Genomic DNA, 21,930 nt, shown 5'->3' on the forward strand with positions numbered 1-21,930 from the left:
TTTCAAGTGATGATGCTGTGGTCAGACAGGGCGAGACTGAACTTTTCATAGTTTTCTAGAAGTAATGATCAGTTCTACTAACTACAGGAGCCAAGAGTGTGAATGGCATCTCAGCCACAGGATACTAGGAAACGTGCATTGGTCTCCCACTGCTGCAGTCAGTGGGGAGATCCCACAGTCCAGGAAGTCAAACCAGAGCTCAGAACGCAGGTGTAGTCATTAGTGAAGCCCAACCATCAGGACCATACTAGGGAAGCAACTGAATGATCCTTCATTTTGAAGATAAACAGGAGTCCACAAACACACAGTAAGGGAGAAGTGTGAGGCCTGCCCTTAAAGAACCTTCAGCAAAGGAAAGGACAGATTATGCCCCTGGACAGCATCCAGTGCTGTCTGTATTGGTAATTCTCCAGTGAATTTGTAGAATGTATCTAATGAAATAGATTTGTTCCTCAACTGAAAAATGCAGATACCCAGGCTTTATGCCAGGAATTTATGTAGTTGGTTTGGCTCTTGTCACTGGGATAGAACAATACCTGAAATAAGCAATTTAAAGGAAGAAAGACTTGTTTTGCTCCAGTTTTAGTCAGGGGTCCTTTGTCTCTGTTGCCTCCAGCAATGCCTGGTGAGGCAGAACATTAGGGCACAGAGAACATGGTGGGGCAAAGCTGCTTACCTCATGGCAGACAGGAACAGTGAGTGGAGGGACAGGGACAGGGTATATTCCTCAGAAGCATGGCCCTACTTCCTCCAACCAAGTCTCATCTCCTCGAGACTCACCACTACATTAATCCCATGGCGAAGCTCTAGGTCTTCAGAGTCTAGCCACCTCTCCACAGCACCGTCATCTGAAGACGAAGCCACATGAGTCTTTTCAGCCATTTTCTATATAACTTGTAATGGAGAGGAACGGGACACGAGTAGTTTAGAAAGCTCCCAGTGACTGCAACTCATATTGAGAATCCTTTTAACTTAGCATACTTTCCCACATGCTATCACTCTGAAGTTTTGGCTAGACAAAGTGTGTGACTCAGTGTGCACCAATTGGGTAAATGGCAACACTGTCAAGGTGTAAATTTTCTTAGGGCCATTGATGCTGTGATGAAACACCATGACCAAAGCAACTTGGGGAGGAAAGGGTCTATCAGCTTATACTTCCACATCACAGTTTGTCATGAATGGAAGTCAGGACAGGAACTCAAGCAGGGCAGGAACCTGGAGACAGGAGCTGATGCAGATATCATGGACGAGTACTGGTTACTGGTTTGCTCTGCATGGCTTACTCAGCCTGTTTTATAAAATTAACTTATTAAATAATTAACATCCCAAATGCTGCTCCTACTCCCAGTCCCTCTCTCACAGAGTTCCCTCCCCCCTTTTCCTCTGAGAGAGGTGTGTTCCTTAACCCTGGCACATCAAGTCTGTCACATTAGGCACCTCCTTTCCCACTGAGGCCAGACAAGGCCACCGTGAAGACTGAGCTGTTTGTCTGCTGCATAGGTGCCTGCCGTGTCCAGCTCCTGTATGCTCTTTGGTGGTGGCTCAGACTCTGGGAGCTCCCAAGGGTCCAGATTTGCTGTCAGTGCTGGTCTTCCTGTGGAGGTCCCATTCTCTTCAGGGCCTTCAACCCTTCCCCCAGTGCTTCCATAAGTGTCCCTGACCTCTGTCTAATGTTTGGCTGTAACTTCATCTGTTTCAGTCCTCTGCTGGGTAGAGCCTCTCAGAGGTCAGCCATGCTAGACTCCTGTCCGCATGCATACCAGACTATCATTAATAATGTCAGGGATTGGTGCTTGCTTATGGGATGAGCTTCACGTTGGTCCTTCCTTTGGTCTCTTTTCCATCCTTGTCCCTGCATGTCTTTTAGATAGGACTAATTCTGGATTGAAAGTTTTATGGGTGGGTGGGTTAGTGTTCCTATCCTTCCTGATCCTGCCACTCAGCCTGTTTTTTATAGAACCCAGGACCTCTCAGGGATGGCACCGCCCACAATGAGCAGGGCCCTCCCACATCAGCCATTAATTGAGAAAATGCCCTACAAACTTGCCTCCAGCCTGATCTTAATTGAGGCATTTTTCTCAATTGAAGCTCCCTTCTCTCTGATGATTCTAGCTGTGTCAAGCTGACATAAAACCAGCCAGCACAATATTGTCTGGACATGTCTTCTTTTTACCATATTTATTGTGATGGAACAAAGGAATCTTTATCAATGACCTCTCAGGTAGACTTGTTTAACATTAGTCTTGTCTGCCAATAAACTCCTCATTTGGGGCTAGGACATACATTAAGGTGAGGGGCGGTTCTGTGCTGTGAACTGTTCAGCAGCTTGCCTGACTCATACTCACTAGATGCCAGGAATACCCTGCAGCTGCAACGATGAACATTGCCAAATGACCGCTGTGCACACTGCTGCCCTTGACTGAGAGTTACCAGTTTAACGACATGAGTAAGTTATTACTAGATGGAATTAGACACAGCTCAAAATCCAAGAACCCCAACCACATGATGATGACTTTCACAGGGTAGTGTTGCCTCCCAGCTTTAAGGTGGCCTTGACAATGACATCTGAAGGTGAAGGGATTCAGGGTAATTAGCACGCTAAGTTGTGAGTGAGTGTCACCACAGGCTCACTAGTGTCCAGAACCTCACACTGCTACAGTGCACTGTCTGTGGGGAGAGCACATAGGGTTGATCTGTTAGCACAGCACGGGTTGAGTCTGTAATTCAGTGTTAGTGATGGGAAGCCTCACATGTTGTACCGCAGCATCCCACAACTCACTTACCTGATATAACTGGACTCGTGAATGATTTATCTGCGTCCAGCTCTCCTGCATCCTCGTCCCTAAGAGGCACTGTTTTGTCCTTTGTTTTTATGAATCTTACGTGTGTATGCACAGGTATAAGCAAATGTTTATATGTTATGGAGGCCAGAGCTTAACTTGGGTGTCTTGTTCTTACCTGAGACAGGGTCTCTCATTGCCTTAATTAGGGTTCTATTGCTCTGAAGAGACACCATGACAAAGGCAAGTCTTATAAAGGAAAACATTTAACTGGGGCTGGCTTACAGTTTCAGAAGTTCAGTCCTTTGTCATCATGATGGGAAGCTTGGGAGCATCCAGGCAGACGTGGTGGTGGAGAAGGAGCTGCGAGTCCTACATCTTTATCTTCAGGCAGCAGGAGAAGATTATATCTGTATGTAGCTTGAGCATTAGAGACCTCAAACCTCACCCTCACAATGACTTCAACAAGACTACACTTACTCCAACAAGGCAACACCTCCTAATAATGCCACTTCCTGCGGCCCAAGCGTTCACAAGCACATGGGCCGCCTGTTCTAACTGGCACATTCTGAACCGAAGCTGAGCAGTGGGCCCAGCTCGCTGCCCCTGAGCACCTCCATGTCCTGCCTCCACGCTTCCCAACTGTGTGGGAACAAGTATATCCTGCCCCATCTGGCTTATGCTAGAGACCCAAAATTAGTCCCTTCAGCTTGTGAAACGAACACTTTACCCACAGAGCCATTTTCTCGCCTGAGTTTGACTTTACTGTCTCACTTCATGCAGCACTTGTCTGTTTGCCATATTTCACTGTAGCACAGTGTCTTCCAAGTTCATCTGTTGTCACCAAGGGCAGTATTTCCTACTTCTCTGAAGCTAAATTGTGTAGGAGGCATTTGTGATTGCCATGGCTCTCAGCCAGTGCTTTCTCATCATCAGGCAGCTCAGAGGTCCTTTATTGTCCACAGTGACAGCCACCACATCCTACTTGCAGGGACAGGTGAAAGGCAAGGATAGAAGGTGGGACATGTTTGCCTAGGGTGTTTCTTAAAGAAACTTCTGGAAGCTACTATATCTGGCTAAAAGATCTGGTGTTGCATAGCCATAGACCCACTCTTTTTAAATGAAGGGTTTTATTACTAAGGAATAAAGAATGGATATGGTGTAAGCCGTTAGCTATGTGTGCTACCATATCATATGCTTATAACTCAGTGAGACAGAATAGCTGTTTTTCCTGATAGCATTAGAACAATACCACTTTTTTGAACTGGACATTTGTCAAACTTAAAGATATTTCAAACAAATGCTCACAAAGGGAGAAGCTTTGCTGTGTTATCTTGCATGTGTTCACTGTCTACCATGCAATTCGGCACCGGGCTGTGCTCCTTATAGCCATCATCTTAGCTGGTTGATATAACCATGTAAATCAGGTAATACTGTGCCCATTAGTGGTTTAAGGAAGTAAAGTGATCTACCACCCATCTCAGCCAAGATCATGTCGTCAATACATAGTGCTAGGGTCTGACCTCAGGTCTACTTAACTTTAAATCCCATGTTAAAGCCGGGTGACCTGCTAGCAGATCGATAGAAGGCATCAGTGACAAGGCTCCAGCCTCTGGGGATCACTGAGTCTTCCGTGGCACTGAACCTTTAAGGGAGCAGTGCCATCAATGGTACTGTCACCTGTTGTCCAGACAGTGGAAGATGCCAGGGCGTCCTCAGCAGAGGAGCCCTCGGGATCACTTAGGTTGTCAGGCTTGTCGGCTTGGCAGCACCATCCCTGACTCATTTGCTTCAAAGAATGAGTCACTAAGAGCGTCAAAAGACAAACTGTTCAGAATATTAGGTGTACCCATTAAATGTTAGCGACATTAAATGTTCTTAGTCTAGCCCATTAATATGTATTGACTCTCTACTGTATGTTTAATATCAACCTGGGTGCAAGAAGAGAAGAACAGGCAAACCCCTGGGCTTAAATTAAGTGCAAAGAAAAAAATTTCCCCTTCTTTTCATAGACAGAGCACAATATTGTCTTGGGCTCAAAACTGTGTCAGTTTTTAGACTTCCATGACTGGTTACACAATGAGTAGACATCATTTTTATTTGCTTATTCGTAACACTGTGAGGAAGTGGGACTCTTTAAACCAGCCATGTAAAATGGTAAATGAATAGGTCCTATTATCAGGCAGAAGAGAGCTAGGATTTGAGAGAAGACAGGCTTTAATGTGCATTATATGTTACCTGTAAGACTCAAGAGAAGGCATGAGGTATATTACTTCTGTTTCAATAGATCTTCCTCCTGGGAGGTTGCTTTCTGGGAAGGTGCAGAGCAAGAGCCAGGAGAAACTAGCATAGAGGTTGACCTGGCTGGGGTCTGTTTCTATTGAGGGCAAAAAAGCACCTGGGTTGATGGGAGTCCAGATCCTGGTCTGCTGTGGAGGGACAGCAGCTGGCGTGTGGGTTGCCTGTGAGGACATCCTGAGCAAGGAAGGGCAGAGTAGAAGTGGAGGGGGAGGAGTTCCAACAGAGGTGCTCAGGTGCGTTTGGGTGGGAGAAGAGTGGATGTTTGAGCCAGTGCCATGATCCATGGGTGAGGAGACATGGAGCTGACAGCAGACGGAAGAATAGGAGCACATTTAAGGATGTGCAAAGGTCAAGCCAGAGGGGCTTTGAGATGGATGCTTACTAACAGACAGAGCAGGGTTTTCAGAAGGGGAGGGCACTAGTGCAGAAACGGACATAAGCATAAGGGTATCCGGGAGAAGGTGAAGCAGAAGAGAGGAACCGTTTAGAAACGTTTTCAAATGATTCATAGTTGACCATTTTAATACAGCTGCCCTACTGTCCTTCTGCCAGCATTGTAGCAACCAGAGGCATTGACACAGTTATAAATGTCTGCAGTTATAAATGCACATATCATCTGCATTTTAAGAATTAAGGTCTTATAAACATTTATTTGCATGCATTTTAAAGTATAAATACTATTGACTGAATGCTTTTCCTTGAATCTGATATATCCCCAGAGTGTCCTGAAGCAGAGACTGACCATATTGGTGTTCATTTGTGTCTGAAGCATAAGGAAACACAAATTTTTGTTGGAAGCAGTTTTGATTATTATTTCTGTTCTGTTTTGTATAGAACTCCTTACAATAACATGTAAATGATAGTTTAGGTTTTTTTTAAGTGGGTTGGGGGATCCAGTCTGTTAAATCATTTCTTATGTTACACTTCAGATTAGAAGCTCTGTGCGGATGGACACCGAGGCTATTTTAGACATCTGGATTGTAGCATACGGGGAGGTGTTTGTAGGCACACTCTGGAGCTGAGCCATAAGTCGGCGTGTTCCTGCAGTAAACTTCAAACCCAGATTAAATGAAGACCATGGCTAGGGAGTGGTAGACTCTGTGGATCCAGGAATGCAGAGGATTCTTAAGCTATTTCCTCATCCAGTTAGCAACTTGCAGAACAAATGCATAAGGAGCCATTTCTGTGCTTTGTCATTATGTGGTGAAATGAGGGCAATTCCACCAGAAAACTATTATCCATAATAGCGAGGCTTCAACTTGGAAAACAGCCTGAATATATAATCAGCCTGGAGATATTTTCTGTGAGTGTGTATGGAGTTCTCAAAGAGCCTTCTGGTTGAGATGACATTTGGCCATGGGACAGGTTCATGCAAAGTGACCTATAATTAGCTGGTTTTTTTTTTCTTTCCTGCTTCCCCCAACACCAATGTAGGAAGCAGCCTGAGAGAGTCCATAAGGGGCTGATTTGATGGCTTAGGGATGTTACTGGAGACCTAAGCTCCGCATCTCTTCCTTAGCATGTGGTTTTATGGTCCCTGAAGGGTGGCGGCGCCTTGTGTCCCTTTGTCCAGTTACATCCTGGCTTCCCACAGGACTGAACTAGAGAGGCAAAGATAAAATGTACCAGGGGCTGCTCTGAATCTGTCCTGAGAATGCTTCTGGAAGTCCCTCTCTCTAACATTTCTGTCAGTCTCCTCTATTTGAACACTGACTGTCTCATCCCTCACTGCTCAGGCATTTGGGGCTATGCATGTTGCTGTCCTTGATAGAACTGTGGTAGCTGTCAGTGTCTGCCACAGTCTAGAGGTGACAGGGCGTCAGTGCTAATGATAGCTTGCTTTTGTCATGGTGAACGCCAGACATCAGTTCCATATTGTGTAACCAAAGAAATAAAAAGGTGCAGATTTGCCAGGACTCTGTAAATAGCTTTAATTTTGATGAATGTGTGTGTTCCTTTGATTTTGATGAAAAGCTGAAGAACGTTACATGATTTTGACTCTAATAGCCAGCCAGTGGTTGGTTGTTTGGTTGATATAAACTGGGCCTGTGAGTGTCATGTGTGTGCTCTGTAACTAAGCATTGTCACCAGTCCTCTGGTCTGTTTTCATTTTGAGACAGGGTCTCACCAAACTTCCCAGGCTAGCCCACTACTCACTTATAGTTCAAGCTAGCCTCAAACATGTGCTCTTCTTGGATTAGTCTTGCATAATCAGGCTTGGGCAGAGTTAGTGTTTAAAGTAAGAACTAATGCTAAATAGTGGTATTGTGGAAAAACTTTAAACAAAGTTGTAAATAGAGGCTATGAAACTTAAGACAATTCAGTTTGTTTAGGGAAGTATCTAGTAACCACTGTGTGATTCTCAAGAACTTCATTTCTAAGGCAGATGTGGTGGTGCACACCTTTAATCCTATCACTCAGGAGGCAGAGACTGGTGGCTCTCTGTGAGTTCAAGGCCAGCCCAGACTACATAGTGAGACCTATTAAACAAGAAAGAAGACAAAGGAGGAGGATGAGGAAGAAGAGGAAGAAGCACCAGAACAACAAGAACAACAGCAAATAACAAAGCAGCAACAACAACTGTATTTCTAAAACAACAGTAATGCCAACAGAAAACAAGAAAAAACAACAATGACTGTATTTCTAAAACCAAATTAAATATATTTAAAATAGCCACAACTGTAGGCTTTCACCTGTCACCTAGTATGACAACATTTCTTTATTTTCCCTGCGAGAGGTCCTCTCACATGTATGTACCCTGTGCTCTAAGCTAATGGCTCTTGGCTTTCCCAGTATTAGAAGTACCAAGGTAGCTTCAGGAAATTATCCATACCTGCATTCCCCAGCAGACGTCCTGCCATTAAGGGTCTAGAAGAGTCTTATGAGAAGTAATGAGGAAATACTGCAGGGCCGTGGCAGCAGGCTGGCGGGATTAGGCCATCAGTAGACCATCTGCACTAGAGAAGCTCCTCCCTCTTGAAACTCCAGCTCAGCCAGTGCATCCTCAGGTCGCCGAGCACTGCAAGTGTGGATGAAGGATTTTTAAATACATATAGCTACAAGTTACCATATATTGTTAATATTTATATTGTAATATTTACATGATATATGAACATGAATATCATATATAATGACTATATAATTATATATTATATGTTTAATATTTGTATATATGGGATAGAATATGGGGATTGTCCATGTAATATGAGAGCTCCATCACAGCTACAGCCCAAATCCTAAGCTTTAATATAATTAAACTTAATAGCTACAAATTGTATCATCTTATTGGAAAATAAAAATTTAAGAAATAAAACCAATTGTCTCTAGTTACTGGGGAAGGCTGACTAGACGAGTTTAACGTGACCCTCAAAGTTGTACATGACCTTGAAGTGTTTTCAGCCGTGGGGACAGGTAGTCATGGTCTCTGTCAGAATAGAGTGACTCTTCCATGAGGGCCTCAGAAATGATTAGCATGTGGTGTAGTGCCTGATCTTTTATATTTTATAGGTGTTCTCCATTAGGATTGTTTTGGTGAATTTTGGGGCCTCATCACTCCTGTGCTATTTGTTTAGCATAAACAGAGTCTAAAGGTAATTCTGAAAATAGCATTTTCTTCCTATTGAACCTTTTCTTTCTCTCTTTTAAAATCAGGTATCAAATTGTAGTGGAAATAATCCAAGCAACTACAATTAGCAGCTTTCCCCAGCTGAAGAGGCACAAGGGTAAGAAGCAATTTGTTTTCTCCCAGTGTGTGTTTTTGAAAGGTCCTCAGTTTCCCCAAGTCAAGTCTTTGTCACATGTGGAACATTGTGCTGACTTATATTTTAAAAATTTAAATCTATTAAAACAATGGTCTAAGACAGTAGTTCTCTTTAGTACAGGTTTTCATGTTGTGGTGACCCTCAAACGTAAGATTACTTTTGGTACTGCTTCATAACTGTAATTTTGCTACTGTTATGAATATAAATATCTATCTGATATGCAACCCCTGTAAAAGGGTCCTTCAACATCAAAGGGATTGAGACCCACAGGCCTAATATCATTAAAGAAAATAAAATCAATCTCATCCTGACAAATAGCTGTACTTTCTTCACATACATGTTGAGGCTAGAGGACAGATTTGTGTGTCATTAGGTACTTTCTGCCTTTTGGGGCAGGGTGAGGGTAGAAAGGGCTTTTACCTGTCTTGGAGCTTACCTAGTGTGCTGGCTGGTTGGCCCCGGGATCCATCTGTCTTTACTGATGGTCATGGGATTACAAGCCCACACCACCAGCCCAGCCTGTGTTACGTGGGTTCCAGGAATCAAACTTAGTGTTTGTGCTCTCCAGGCAAACACTTTAATCTTATAAACCTATAAAGCTCAGCATGGCCACAGATCTTAGAACTAAACTTGACTGACTATAATTTTTATTACAGTCCCTGTGATTTTCATTACTATTTCTGTCTGAACTGTGCCCTCGATAGCGACTCCAGTAGGTTAGTGTAGTCTTGTCCATCAGGTGTTGGGATTGTTAAGATTTCTTCCTCTCTTTACACTTGTGTTTTAGGTTTTTGAAGAGCAGATATGTGTGCTCAATTGTTCTGTCTCTTGGTTTATCTTCAGATGAAATAGGTTCCCCCCGGACTTAACCTGGGGAGATATGGGTTAGGAGGATGGCTTTTAGTTCCTTGTAGCTTGCCTGCTGCTCCCACACTTCCCCCTTCCTCCCTATGAATGTGAAGTTGGAGGACATGTCAGTATCATGCACAGACATGTATAGCACAGAATTTACTATACACAGGAAAACCTCATTTTCATATGGAAGAATAGACTTCTAAAAATTCCCCAGGTCTGTCCAGATCCTGCTAGGTAGTGGTATGCTGAAAGAACGAACCATCCTTGTTGGGGCAGAGACTTTAAAACATCCTGTTGTCCCAGTTTCTAGTCAGTGCCAAAGCAGAAAGAAGCTTGGCTGGAGAAGTGTGCACTTGTTCCCTCCAGTCACTCACAGAAAGTAGGAGTTCTGTGCAAAGGAAGCAAGGACGTGCAGACGGGGAAGTGCACAGGCTCTTGACCTCAGCCCCTAAGGAAGACCATGCATGCACAGCGTGAGAGTCTTTCTGTGTACTCCTCTGTGATAACAGTCCAGCAGTGAGGCAAGTCTCTCACCAAGCTGGAAGTCAAACACTAAAAAGCCACAAATGTTTGAAGAGGTGGTAAGTGCTTTGGAGAACAGTGTGTCTGTGTGGTGGATGAGTCAGCTGGTAGATCCAGCTAGAGCAGAGGCCGATTGCATCTTTAGCAGTAACATGAAAGACCTCATGGTGAACTGAGGCTTTGACCAGGGACTTGAGAGTGCCCTCTGAACAGAGTAACCCTTAAGGCTGAAGCTCAGAGATCTGAGGGAGCTGCTGTTGATCAAAGGAGACAGGCTGCAAGAAAACATCCAGGTGTGAGCTTATGAAGGTTCAGTAGCCATCATGAAGGGCCCTGCTGGTGCTGGAGAGACTTGGAGGTTACTCTGAAGGAGGAAGCCTTTGAAGCCTGTGATAACAGAACCTGTAAGGAGCTTGGTTGTGTTCCTATTCTCATTGTTCCTGAAGGGAAGTGTTTCACTCCCAGACAGCTTGACAGACAGATATTTTAAAGAATGTACTAGATGGGGTCTTTCTCACCACCTTCACCTTTTCTGTGAATTCCTTGTTGCCATAAGTTGAATGGAGAAACTCCTCTCTCATTGGGTTACTTTAGTTCCAAGTTATGCTGTTGAGAGCAGCATGACAAAGTTTCTCCCCCACTTTGCTCCATGCCATCCTAGTTGGAAATAGGCTTTTTGTGCAAAGTATCCATGTCGTATATGCTACCTACCTGCTAGTTACTTAGTGGCTGCATTTGTTGACATTGACTATGCATTTGTTCATGTAATGTTTTTAAAAAGAAAAGATGATTTATTTTTAACCCAGAAGACCAAAAGTCAGTGCAGTAAAACATAAATCTTCAGACATGGGAAATTCTAATTCTTTCTTGGGGAGCTTTTTCTTAAATTAAATTTTATTTTTTTTTTACTTACTCACTTTACCTCTCCCATTGAGGCCAGATAAGGCAGTACAACACTTACTAAAAATGGCTCCTAGGCAGGAGAGTAACGATGATGACAGTTTTATAACAATGCTTTGTTTTAATGTATCTGCTTCACTATTGTAGTTAATGCCTTTCTTTGCCTAGCATTTAAATTAAGTCCTGTAATTGTTTGAAATGTAAAGACAAAAGAAATATATATATATATTTCTGTGTGAGTCTTCAGAAATTCCCTGGGGACTTAGAAGATATTTATCACAGATAAAGAAAGGCTGTTGTAAGAGGCCATCTTCTCCTTGCTTTACTTTGTCCGTCTTTAGTTCTTGTTTTACTTTCTTGTCTAAATCTCCTGTTATTGTAATAAATTATAGTGGATTAGAGCCCACCTTGATGTTGTGTAGTGCCTTAATTCCAGGCAACAATAAACAGTAAATTTGCCTTCAAAAATTAAAAACTTAGTGTGGCACAAAGGAAATGAAAAGAAGCAAGCCTTGTACCTGCACACATTTAATGCCAGCACACTGAAGGCAGAGACAAGTGGATCTCTATGAGCTTGAGGCCAGCCTGGTCTATGATGAAAGTTCTAAGCTAGTCAGGGAGTCATTGGAAGACCCTGCCTGGCTGGGGGGTTGGGGGATGAAGAAGGAAAAGGAGAAAGAAGAAGAAAAACAAGAGAAAGAGAAAGGAGGAGGAGGAAGAGGAAGAGGAGAAGGAAGAGGAGGAGGAAGAGGAGGAGGAGAAGGAAGAGAAGGAGGAAGAAGAGGAGGAAGAGGAGGAAGAAGAAGAGGAAGAGGAGGAAGAGGAGGAGGAGGAAGAGAAGAAGAGGAGGAGGAGGAGGAGGAGGACTGGGGATTTAGCTCAGTGGTAGATGTAAGTGAGCTTATATCTTCACAAAATGTCTATATTAATTTCCACAGTACTCTTATTTAAAACACATAAAAATAGAGATAACTGTGTGGCCAGCAACAGTACGTAAAGTGAAGTATATTCATGTAACTGAATGTTAATCAGCGGTGAAAAGTAATGAACTTTGGAGGTGTGTTGTAAAAGAACTCAGATGCAGAAGGCCCTACGTTGTATGATTGTGTTCATGCAGGACGTGCAGACCAAGCAGATCTGCAGACAGTAGAACAGTAGAGTCTTAGTTTCCTAGGGCTCTTGGAGTGGCTTAAGATGCATGAAATTGAAGGGGCATATAGAAAACATTCCACATTATGTCAGTTGCATCTGAATTTATATTTTAAATAACCATTCAATTGCATATAATTAAAATAAATGGGGGAAATGTGTCACGTATTGGATTATGGTTCAATAAAGCTATGTTAGAAACAGAGTGGGTACAGACTGAAGCTTCACAGTGAAGTTGTCTTAAGTAGGGCTGGCCTATTCCATAAAGGACAATAAGGGAAGTTAGACATTTCTAGTTCCAGTCCTTATCCAGCGACTGAGCACTAAGCATGTAGGAGTGGCTGGCAGGGTCTTATCTCATGGCAGCTTTTGCTTCACGGGTTTCTCCTGTAAGTTTTGATCTCTGTTCTGACTTCATTGACCTGCTCTGTCCAGCTTGGCTCTTAAGCAGATGCTCTTCTTGACCGTGAGGGCTCTACGTTTCAACTTGCTTAGAGCTAGCTTGATTAAATGAGGTGAGGGTTCAGCAGTTGATCTCCCAAGCTCGTGGAGCTTCATGGCTCCCGTGGGAGTTGGAGCAAGGAATCCACTGAAGGCAGGCAGAGCTTTGGAGGCTTACAGGTTAGTGAGGTGATTCCAGCCCTCCTGTAGGGATTAGAGCCTAGATATCAGGATGTGGCTTGGCTGCAAGCATGAGAATTAAATTGTGTGTGATGAGAAAGGTATCATAGCAAACTCACAAATAGCGAACAGTTTGTTTCTGGTTTATTTTACTTGGCAAACTTCCCCCAGACTTTATTCACTCAAGTAATGGATAAATATATGCTGTTTGGATTTTCCCCACTGCTTACCTTAAGCACTTGTTGGTCTTAGAGTTGGAGGAGGTTGGCAAGCTCTGGCCAGCATAGTCACAACTTCCTTTGAGCCTCACTTTGGGGCCATCTCCATACTCTGCCTGTTGGAGAGCATTGGACATTGTTGACTGCTCGTACAGTTCTCTTCGGAAGTCATGATTGTTTAAAAATCTATAGAGATCTTGTGATATCACTCAAACTATTTTAAATGCTATGTGGTCTTCCCTTATTTTGACACAAATGTTCTGTTCTATGTGCCTTCTGCTCTGCCTCCTGCCTTGTGACCCAGCACTGCACTCCAGCCACGTGGGCTGTCTGGCTCCCGAGCTCATCTTGCCTCTCCTATCCAAACAGTTTGTCATACTCTGTTTCTATGTCACATGCTGCTAGCTTACCCTATCACTCTGCCATTGTATCTGTTACACTTACTATCTAATCTCTCCTCTGAGCCCAATGCGGCTTCCTATGATTCTGGGTAGTTAAGAGAGCCCTTGAGATCTAAGATGCTTTATATCAGCAGAGAATGCCCAGGGATCACTAGGAATGGGTCTTCCTTTACTCAGCCAACATTTCTCGAATGCTTCTGTGTATTAGGTACACAGCAGGTATTAGGTATTAGCAGGGCAATGAATAAAACTGTCCCTGAACTGAAGGAGGTCATAGTCTAATGATAAATGCAGCAAACTTACATAGTCAGCGATGCGTGCACATCGATGTGTGCCTAAAGAGTAACACTGAATGGAGCCATAAAGGTTGAGCATCTGCCAGTCCCATTGGGTCACGTCAGGTTGATAAGTAGATGGTTCACCATGCACATCGTCAAAGAGAGAGTAGTGAAATAGCCTTCGTGTTTAGTCTGAGTCATGTGACGCTGCGTGGTGCTTGGCGTGCAATGGAGAGGCAAGGCTTGATAGGAAGCAAGAGCTGGACCCAATGCCTTGACACCCTCCTAGTAAATTAGGGTTTAATCCTGTAGAGCCTTGGTTTCAAATGACTGTCTATATCCCACGTTCACCTGGAGGACTTTGTGGTACTCAGATGACTTGGTTCTACTCCAGAATTCCTGGCCCTGCAGACCTGTGTGAGCCCCAGGAGTCTGCATGCTCCTATGTCTCTCAGTTGCTGCTGCTGCTGCTTCTGAGGACCCTACACCCTGAGAAGCATCGCTGTGGATAGAACAGAGGAATCTGCAAACTCCAGTCTGCAGCTTAGTACCCAGCACTGAGCTTTCTATTCACGCTTAGCCACAGCAGCCAGAGCACTTGAGTTTTTTTTCCTTTTTTTAGAATCTGAGGCCTAAATGACAGTGTTTTAGTACAGATAGGACACACAGTGCATCTTCCTGTGGCTGTCAGCTCTGGTAGTAGTTTCCCCTCTGCTGTTCTGAATCCTGAATGTTAATAATTACTTTGGAAATGTATATGTGCACGCTGCAACACTAGACAGAAGGAGGCTCTGCAGGCTTCAGTACATGGATGGGGCCTTCTGGGGAGGAAATGGCAGCTTCAGGCACCTTAGGATGAGGCTGTACCAGGTCCGTGGGCGCTGCTGTCTCCGCTGTGCAGTATGTGGCCTTGCTGTTGACCTGCTGTTGTTTCTGCTTCTTCCACAAGTATAAGCTCCTCTGCACTGGAGACACTTGAGACTCTGGCATCTCAGGTGGTAGGCTTGATAAGGTAGCCCTGTTTGTTTTTTATTCAAAAGAACATAGCAGCTTCAAGTTGAGGAGGAAGGCAAATATTCTTGGCAGCTTTAATTTTCAGAGTTTGTGACGATGAGCTGCCGGAAAACACTGTTAGTCTCGTACTAGGAAGGCAGCTTGAACCAAAGGCCAAATCCTAAGTCAATATTTCCGTGTGTCTCAAACCCTCTAACAAGAGGCTGCTAATGGGCTGGTTTCTCTCTGTGTCTGTCTCTGTCTCTGTGTCTGTCTCTGTCTCTGTGTCTGTCTCTGGCCCTCTCTCCCTATGTGTATTTAAAAGTGAATGTTTTATGAAATATTAGCATTTACAAGTGTATGTTTATTTAGATACACCCATAAGGCATCTGGTATGTACTAGACTAATTTGAAGCAAGCTATATTAATTAGCTTTATCTTTACACAAAAGGGAGTTCCAAACTATTTTCCCTCCTTTTGAAAATTTCTGTGTTAACTAACTCTGGTTAGTGCTACTGTTATCCAACATAGGCCATTTGGAAACCACTTTGAATCAGATGATACTGTCTTCTCAGCTCACTATGGGCACACATCCATGGCATGCATGGGCACTGTAGACCTGCGCTCGCTCTGCCTGTGACTTAGGTGCTAGGAAGCTGCCTCTCTCCTGACAGTAAGTGTGCTTTAGGATACTGTGCCTGACATTTAAATACTGATGTGTTCAGCCTGCCTTGGTACTATTTTATGCATTGCATGTAGTGACTAAGTGGGGCTCAAAGGAAGTTGTGATTATGCTGGGAGCTGAAGGTCTCCAGGGAAGATGTACAGAAATCTTACGTAGACTGAGAGAAATCAAACAGAGATCCTAACCAAACACATTATTATTCATTTCCAGAGCATGTTCTAACTCCTACAGGCATAGTTGCCACGTCCCGGGGTTATTTTGGGTTTTAAATTCAGTGGTCACCTCTGTCCTAGATTCCTCAAGTATTTCTTGCATTGGTGAGTGAACTGTGTCAAATGTGGTTGAAAGCCCGATTTCAGTACAGCTAACATTCTGATGAGTACGGTGCTTTCTCTAGAACTGCAGTTCAGGAGACAGGATCCACCTACAGTCATTCTCTTTGTATAGCAAGTGCCCTTACCACTGAGCCACATCACCTGCTCTCGTTACCTTTTGCTGCATGATATACTACCCTGACTTAAGGTTTCTATCACTGTGATAAAACACCATGACAAAAATATCTTGGGGAAGAAAGGATTTGTTTTAGCTTACATTTGTAATCCAGCATGAAGAGAAGTCAGGGTAGGAATCACGAGACGGGAACTGAAGCTGGGACTATGGAGAATGCTGCTTACTGGCTTGCTCCTCCACCAGCCCAGGGATGGTGCCTCCCACAGGGAGCAGGGCCCTCCCACGTCAATCAAGAAATGCAACACAGACTTGTTCACAGGGCAATCTAATGGGTCCGTATTCTCAACCGAGGTTTCCACTGTCAAAATGACTCTAACTTGTGTCAAGTTGACATAAAAATGCTTCTCTCTCTCTGTGTCTCTCTCTGTCTCTCTCTCTCTCTAACACACACACACACACACACACACACACACACACACACACACACACACACACACACACACAGAGTAACATCTTTCTCTTGCTCGTGAGCCTGTACTGGGGCAGGCTTTAGGGAGGAATTCCTCTCTTCTGCTTAATGTGGCATCAGTATGTAGTTCACACTCAAGATGGTGGACCATGAGGTGCCAAGTGGGTGCTGAATGAGTGCCAAAGTCTCCGTCAAGCCAAGATCTGTGGGAGTCCAGGTCCCCAATCCGTGACAGATGTTTCCATGGAGTGATTGCTCAGATCCCAAAGTATGGATGCTGTGGGGCAGGTGGATGTCATGCAGTGTCACAGAACTTCAAGTCAGCAGCCTTTAATGATCTAGCTTTGGAAGTCATAGTCACTTCAACCATGATGGTAAGCCTACTCTACTCTAAGAAGAGAGAGCATATGCCCTGCTTTCCATGGGGACATTGCTAGGAATGACATTGCAAAAGGAGTATGTAAGGCAGAAAATAATGGGGCCATTTTTGGCAACTATCCAAAATTGTAATCTTCCACAAATTCAGTCTTTAATATTCTTGATCCAGTAATTGACTTCACTTTCTCCATTTGTGATTATAGCCAAGTTGTAGAAGCCATACTTAATTCCTCTTTTATTGTTTTAAATCCTGAATAATTTACCCTTTAGTGTTTCTGTTGTGCACTGGCTCTGTAATCTTCAAATGCTTCAGTCCTGTGCAGTGTCATTGCCATGAAGGTACTTCTGGCCACCATTCCCTCCTAGCTCAGCCTTACCATGACAGTCTTCAGTGAGCATTCCTTCAAGCCAAGTCTTTCACTGTCTGATCTTTTTGTTGTCGTTTAATACTGCTTCATATGTATCTGATAAAATTTGACTCATTCGTGGCCTATATTCTGGCTAATCTATGTCAGCCTGACATAGGTAGAGTAATTTTGGAAAAGGAGACCTCAGTTGATCAATACCCCAACCGGATCGGCTTCTGGGCAAAACTGTGGTGCATTTTCTTGATCATAACTGATGTGGGAGGCAGAGCCACCCCAGCGCTGGTGGTCCTGAGTACTGCAGGAAAGCAGGCTATTCAGGCCAGTAAGCAGCACTCCTCCATGGCCTCAGCCTTGGCTTCTGCTCTGGCTTCTTTTGAGGACTGGCTGAGACCTGAGAGTTATAAGTGCCATAAACCCTTCTGCCCAAGTTACTTACGGTGTTTTACTGCAGCACTAGGGAACCCTAATTGCTAACAGGCCACGGGATCGCTATGACTGACCAGACCTTGTGGTTTTTTGAAGGATTGTGGGAGTACTTGTGCATCTTTGGTCTAGAAAAGCCATGGAGTGCTCAGAGCTAGATGAGCTGTGGGAAGTCAGAAGACAGTGCTGAGAGTGGTTGATGATAGAGACTTTGGTGGGGAAGCTTTAGAGGGAAGTCCGAGAGTCCCTTGGGACACTGTTGGAGCTGTATGGTATTTTGGATCAAGAACCATTAAACTAGATCCTTTGCTTTTTTCTGAGGCAATCAATACTAGTAAACTGGGGCTGAGGAGGCAGTTATGATTAAGTAGAGGCCACTTCAGAGGACATGGAGACTGCCTCTTACGCTCACTAGCAGCCACAGTTGGTGATGTGTCAAAGTTTCCCAAGTGGTACTGGTTCTGAAGGCATAAAGTGGCCATAGAGAACAGATGAGAGCTTGGCACCATGTGGCAGGGCTGGAGTCTGTGGAGAGAGAGAGAGAGAGAGAGAGAGAGAGAGAGAGAGAGAGAGAGAGAGAGAGAGAGAGAGAGAGAGAGAGAGAGATTGGTTGGTAATGAAGGTGCAGTCTTAGTTGCAGTAGAAGGCCCAGAGCTGAAAGGGTCATGGAGAAGAGTTGAGACTTGGCACTGTGGGCAGGGTCAGAGTCCCTGAAGAGAATTCTAAGAGAGGCTATTAGTGAAAGTACAACCGAGATGTAGCAGGAGACCCCAGCATTTTAGAGATGCCAGTATCCATGGGATGACCACCAAGACAGTAGCAGCCATGGAGTGGAGCTGGCCTGAGCCTAGATGACAAGCTGTGTGTGGTATGGATGGCAGGCCTGAGAGGTGGAGCTAGCTGTCCAGCCCTTAAGAGCTCAGAGGACAGGGTTGGGGATTTAGGTCAGTGGTAGAGCGCTTGCCTAGCAAGCGCAAGGCCCTGGGTTCGGTCCCCAGCTCCGAAAAAAAGAAAAAAAAAAAAAGAGCTCAGAAGACTGTGAGTGGTTCAATCACTCGATATATTCTCTCTCTCACAGAGACCCATCTCCCGTGCTAGTGAGTGCTAGGATTAAAGGCATGGCCACCACCGCCCAGCAAGCACTGACTTCTTTACACTGCTGAATTTTGCTTTTGCTTTGATGCAGTGATCCCGTGCCTCATTTCTTCCCTCCTAGAGTAGAAAATATTTAAGGTATTTTTGATTTTACAGGAACACACGGTTGAAAGACCTGTTTTAGAACAGTTTTATCATTTTATAGAAAGACTGGATATTTTAGAGAAAGTACAATTGCAGAGAGATTTTAGATTTTTTAAGAGAGTTTTGAATATTTTAAATAGATGTTGCACTTTGTATATATTTGAACTTATAAAGACTGAACTTTTAAAGGTTTTAGTATTTTCATACTGTGTTAATGATATCCATAGAATGATCTTGAGGATAAACAAGGAAGGCTATGGCCTAACAATGATGTGCAGGTGTACGATGAAGTAAGCCCTTTCCTCCCCGAACTGCTTTTTACCCGGGTGTTTAATGACAGCAGAAGAGACCTAACCCAACCCCGAGACACCCAGGTGTTTAATGACAGCAGAGGGAACCCTAACCCAACCCCGAGACACCCAGGTGTTTAATGACAGCAGAGGGAACCCTAACCCAACCCCGAGACACCCGGGTGTTTAATGACAGCAGAGGGAACCCTAACCCAACCCCGAGACACCCAGGTGTTTAATGACAGCAGAGGGAACCCTAACCCAACCCCGAGACACCCAGGTGTTTAATGACAGCAGAAGAGACCTAACCCAACCCCGAGACAGCAGACTTCTCAGAGCCCACTCAGAGCCGAGGTACTTTTGAATTGAAGAATGGAGGTTTTCCCCACTGTCTTTTGGCTCCTGCCTACTTCAGATTGATTTGGATATGAGCTCCATTTGCATCTGCTGTGCAGGGTCCTGGAGCTCTGTTCCCTTTCCTGGCCCAGTGTCCTTAGGTCTAGTCCTGCTCATTCTTCTGTCTGCCACATTCTATTCATGTTTGCACAATGTAATGTCCTTAAGAAAGCTTAGGCTAGACCTTTGTCAAAACATTTGAGGGTAACTGTAATTTTCTTTATGCCCATATTATACTCGTAGTTGTTGCTACTGCCTTTGGCTTTGATTTTTTTCCTTGCTAGACTCTAAAATGTCCCCTGAAATAAAACAACCGGTCTTAAATCTCCAAAGTCAAGCCAATGTCTAACAGATACACAATGAATACTCAATACATGCCTATAATAAAGATGCATGAATATCATATTCATATGTTCACAAGTCAACTTCTGAGTGCATGTGTGTGTGCATGCGTGTGTGTGTGTGCATGAGCACGTGTGTGTGCATGTGTGTGTGTGCATATAAAGAGAGATTTCATAAACATTTTACACTTGAGTAAGGTTTATAAATTGGGTTTTGTCCTTGTAAACCTGTACATGCTTCTATTGAATTCTCATCTATTGAATTCTCATCTATTGAATTCTCATCTGTTGAATTCTCATCTGTTGAATTCTCATCTGTTGAATTCTCATCTGTTGTATAAAATTCAGCAGTCAAAGCCTGGTGTGGTGGCGCAGGCCTTTAATCGCAGCACTCAGGAGGCAGAGGCGGATGCATCTCTGTGCTAGTGAATTCTTCACAGCAGTCTTCAGGCCAGCCAGGGCTCCATAGTGAAACCCTACCTCAAAACTAAGATTAAATTAAGTTCAAATAAGTTAAAAAGCAGCACATTAAACGCTGGCCTGGCTCAGACTGTTATGTTTCTTGTCTCCTGACTGATGACTATTCCTCTTATTCAAGGTAAGGAATCTGCTGCCATGAAAACTGATCTCTTGCGGGCCAGGAACATGAAAAGGTACATTAACCAGCTGACTGTGGCAAAGAAGCAGTGTGAGAAGAGAATCCGAATCCTGGGAGGTCCTGCCTATGACCAGCAAGAGGACGGGGTCTCGGATGAAGGGGAAGGGCCTCAGAGCCAAAAGGTAGACCCTGCAGCTTCTTGTCTGGATGCCTCAGTTTGTTATAAACACAGTGTGAGCACATGCATGTTCTTCTACCACTCTAGCATTTGAGACATGTCCCATTGCTACAGACAGGATTACACTGTTGGTTTCATGAGTGAAAGGCCATGTGACTGGGTGTGCTTGACTTGTGTGAGTGGCAGTTGATGATGGGGCAGGTGCATGTGTATATGTGTGACATGCCTGTTCTGCTCCTTCTCTCCACTCACCCCACTTCAAGAGAAAAGTTCTGTTCGTAGGCTAGGCATTTTGTGTTGCTTATAAGATATGGACTATAAAGGAACAGTTAGGTTGAAAAGTAAGAGAGAAAAGGACATGCCCTGTGTCTTCATCAGGGTTCCTATTCCTGCATAAACATCATGACCAAGAAGCAAGTTTGGGAGGAAAGGGATTATTAAGCTTACTTGCACGTTGCTGTTCATCACCAAAGGAAGTCAGGACTGGAACTCAAGCAGGTCAGGAAGCAGGAGCTGATGCAGAGGCCATGGAGGGATGTTTCTTACTGGCTTGCTTCCCCTGGTTTGCTCAGCTTGCTCTCTTATAGAACTCAGGACCACCAGCCCAGGGATGGCACCACCCACAATGGGCTGGGTCCCCCCCCCTTGATCACTAATTGAGAAAACACCTTACAGCTGGGTCTCATGGAGGCATTTCCTCAAGGGAGGCTCCTTTCTCTGTGATAACTCCACTCGTGTCACGCGACACAAAAACTAGCCAGTTCTCCTTGTGAACACTAAAGAAAAATCTGGAGAAGCTAATACTGATGTCAGACAAAATAGATTTCAGAATAAAGAATATAACCGGAGATGATGAACTTTATATTATGATAAAGGAATCAAGCCATGGAGAAAACACCAACACCAACAGGGACTAATAGACATTTCCAGGAGAGTCGCTCAAAACAGAAGGGTATGTGCTTTTTCTCTCCTTCATACAGTAGGCAACCACTAAGAAGAATTATATTGGTGAATGATAAAATTATTTTTCCTGAATCTAAAAGAATTAATACAGAGATTATTATCTGACCACAGTAGAATTAAAATTAGAAACGAATGGGAAAAGATCTAGAAAATTCCCAGATGTTTGGAAATAGAAATAACATATCTAAGGATTCAATCAAAAAGGAAATCATACTTCAGCCGTGAGACCACAGAGGAAAACACCTAACTCCATCTGGGACCCTGGTGCACGGGGGTGGGGGAGGTGAGGGGGTGAGGGGGAAGGCAGTGCAGGCCCTCCTGGTTGCCTCCCTCAGGGAGAGCTCAAAAGCAGCCGCCTAGGAGCCACTTCAGC

At 44.1% G+C, this 21,930-nt stretch overlaps 1 protein-coding gene across 4 annotated transcripts in view; it reads left to right on the forward strand.

Moving 5' to 3' along the window:
• The window catches only part of Snx25 (sorting nexin 25), a 103,927-nt gene that overhangs the window by 46,591 nt on the left and 35,406 nt on the right, over positions 1-21,930 (forward strand). For 3 of the 4 annotated variants that reach the window (XM_224863.9, XM_006253168.4, XM_063275974.1), the window contains exons 6-7: positions 8,733-8,803; positions 20,417-20,598. In XM_224863.9, the coding sequence (XP_224863.6) occupies positions 8,733-8,803; positions 20,417-20,598 (253 nt within the window). The remainder of the gene's footprint in view (positions 1-8,732; positions 8,804-20,416; positions 20,599-21,930) is intronic. The other variant, XM_039094893.2, reaches the window with a different exon arrangement.

The sequence above is a fragment of the Rattus norvegicus genome, chromosome 16 (assembly GCF_036323735.1).
Source record: "Rattus norvegicus strain BN/NHsdMcwi chromosome 16, GRCr8, whole genome shotgun sequence".
NCBI classification, from domain to species: domain Eukaryota; kingdom Metazoa; phylum Chordata; class Mammalia; order Rodentia; family Muridae; genus Rattus; species Rattus norvegicus.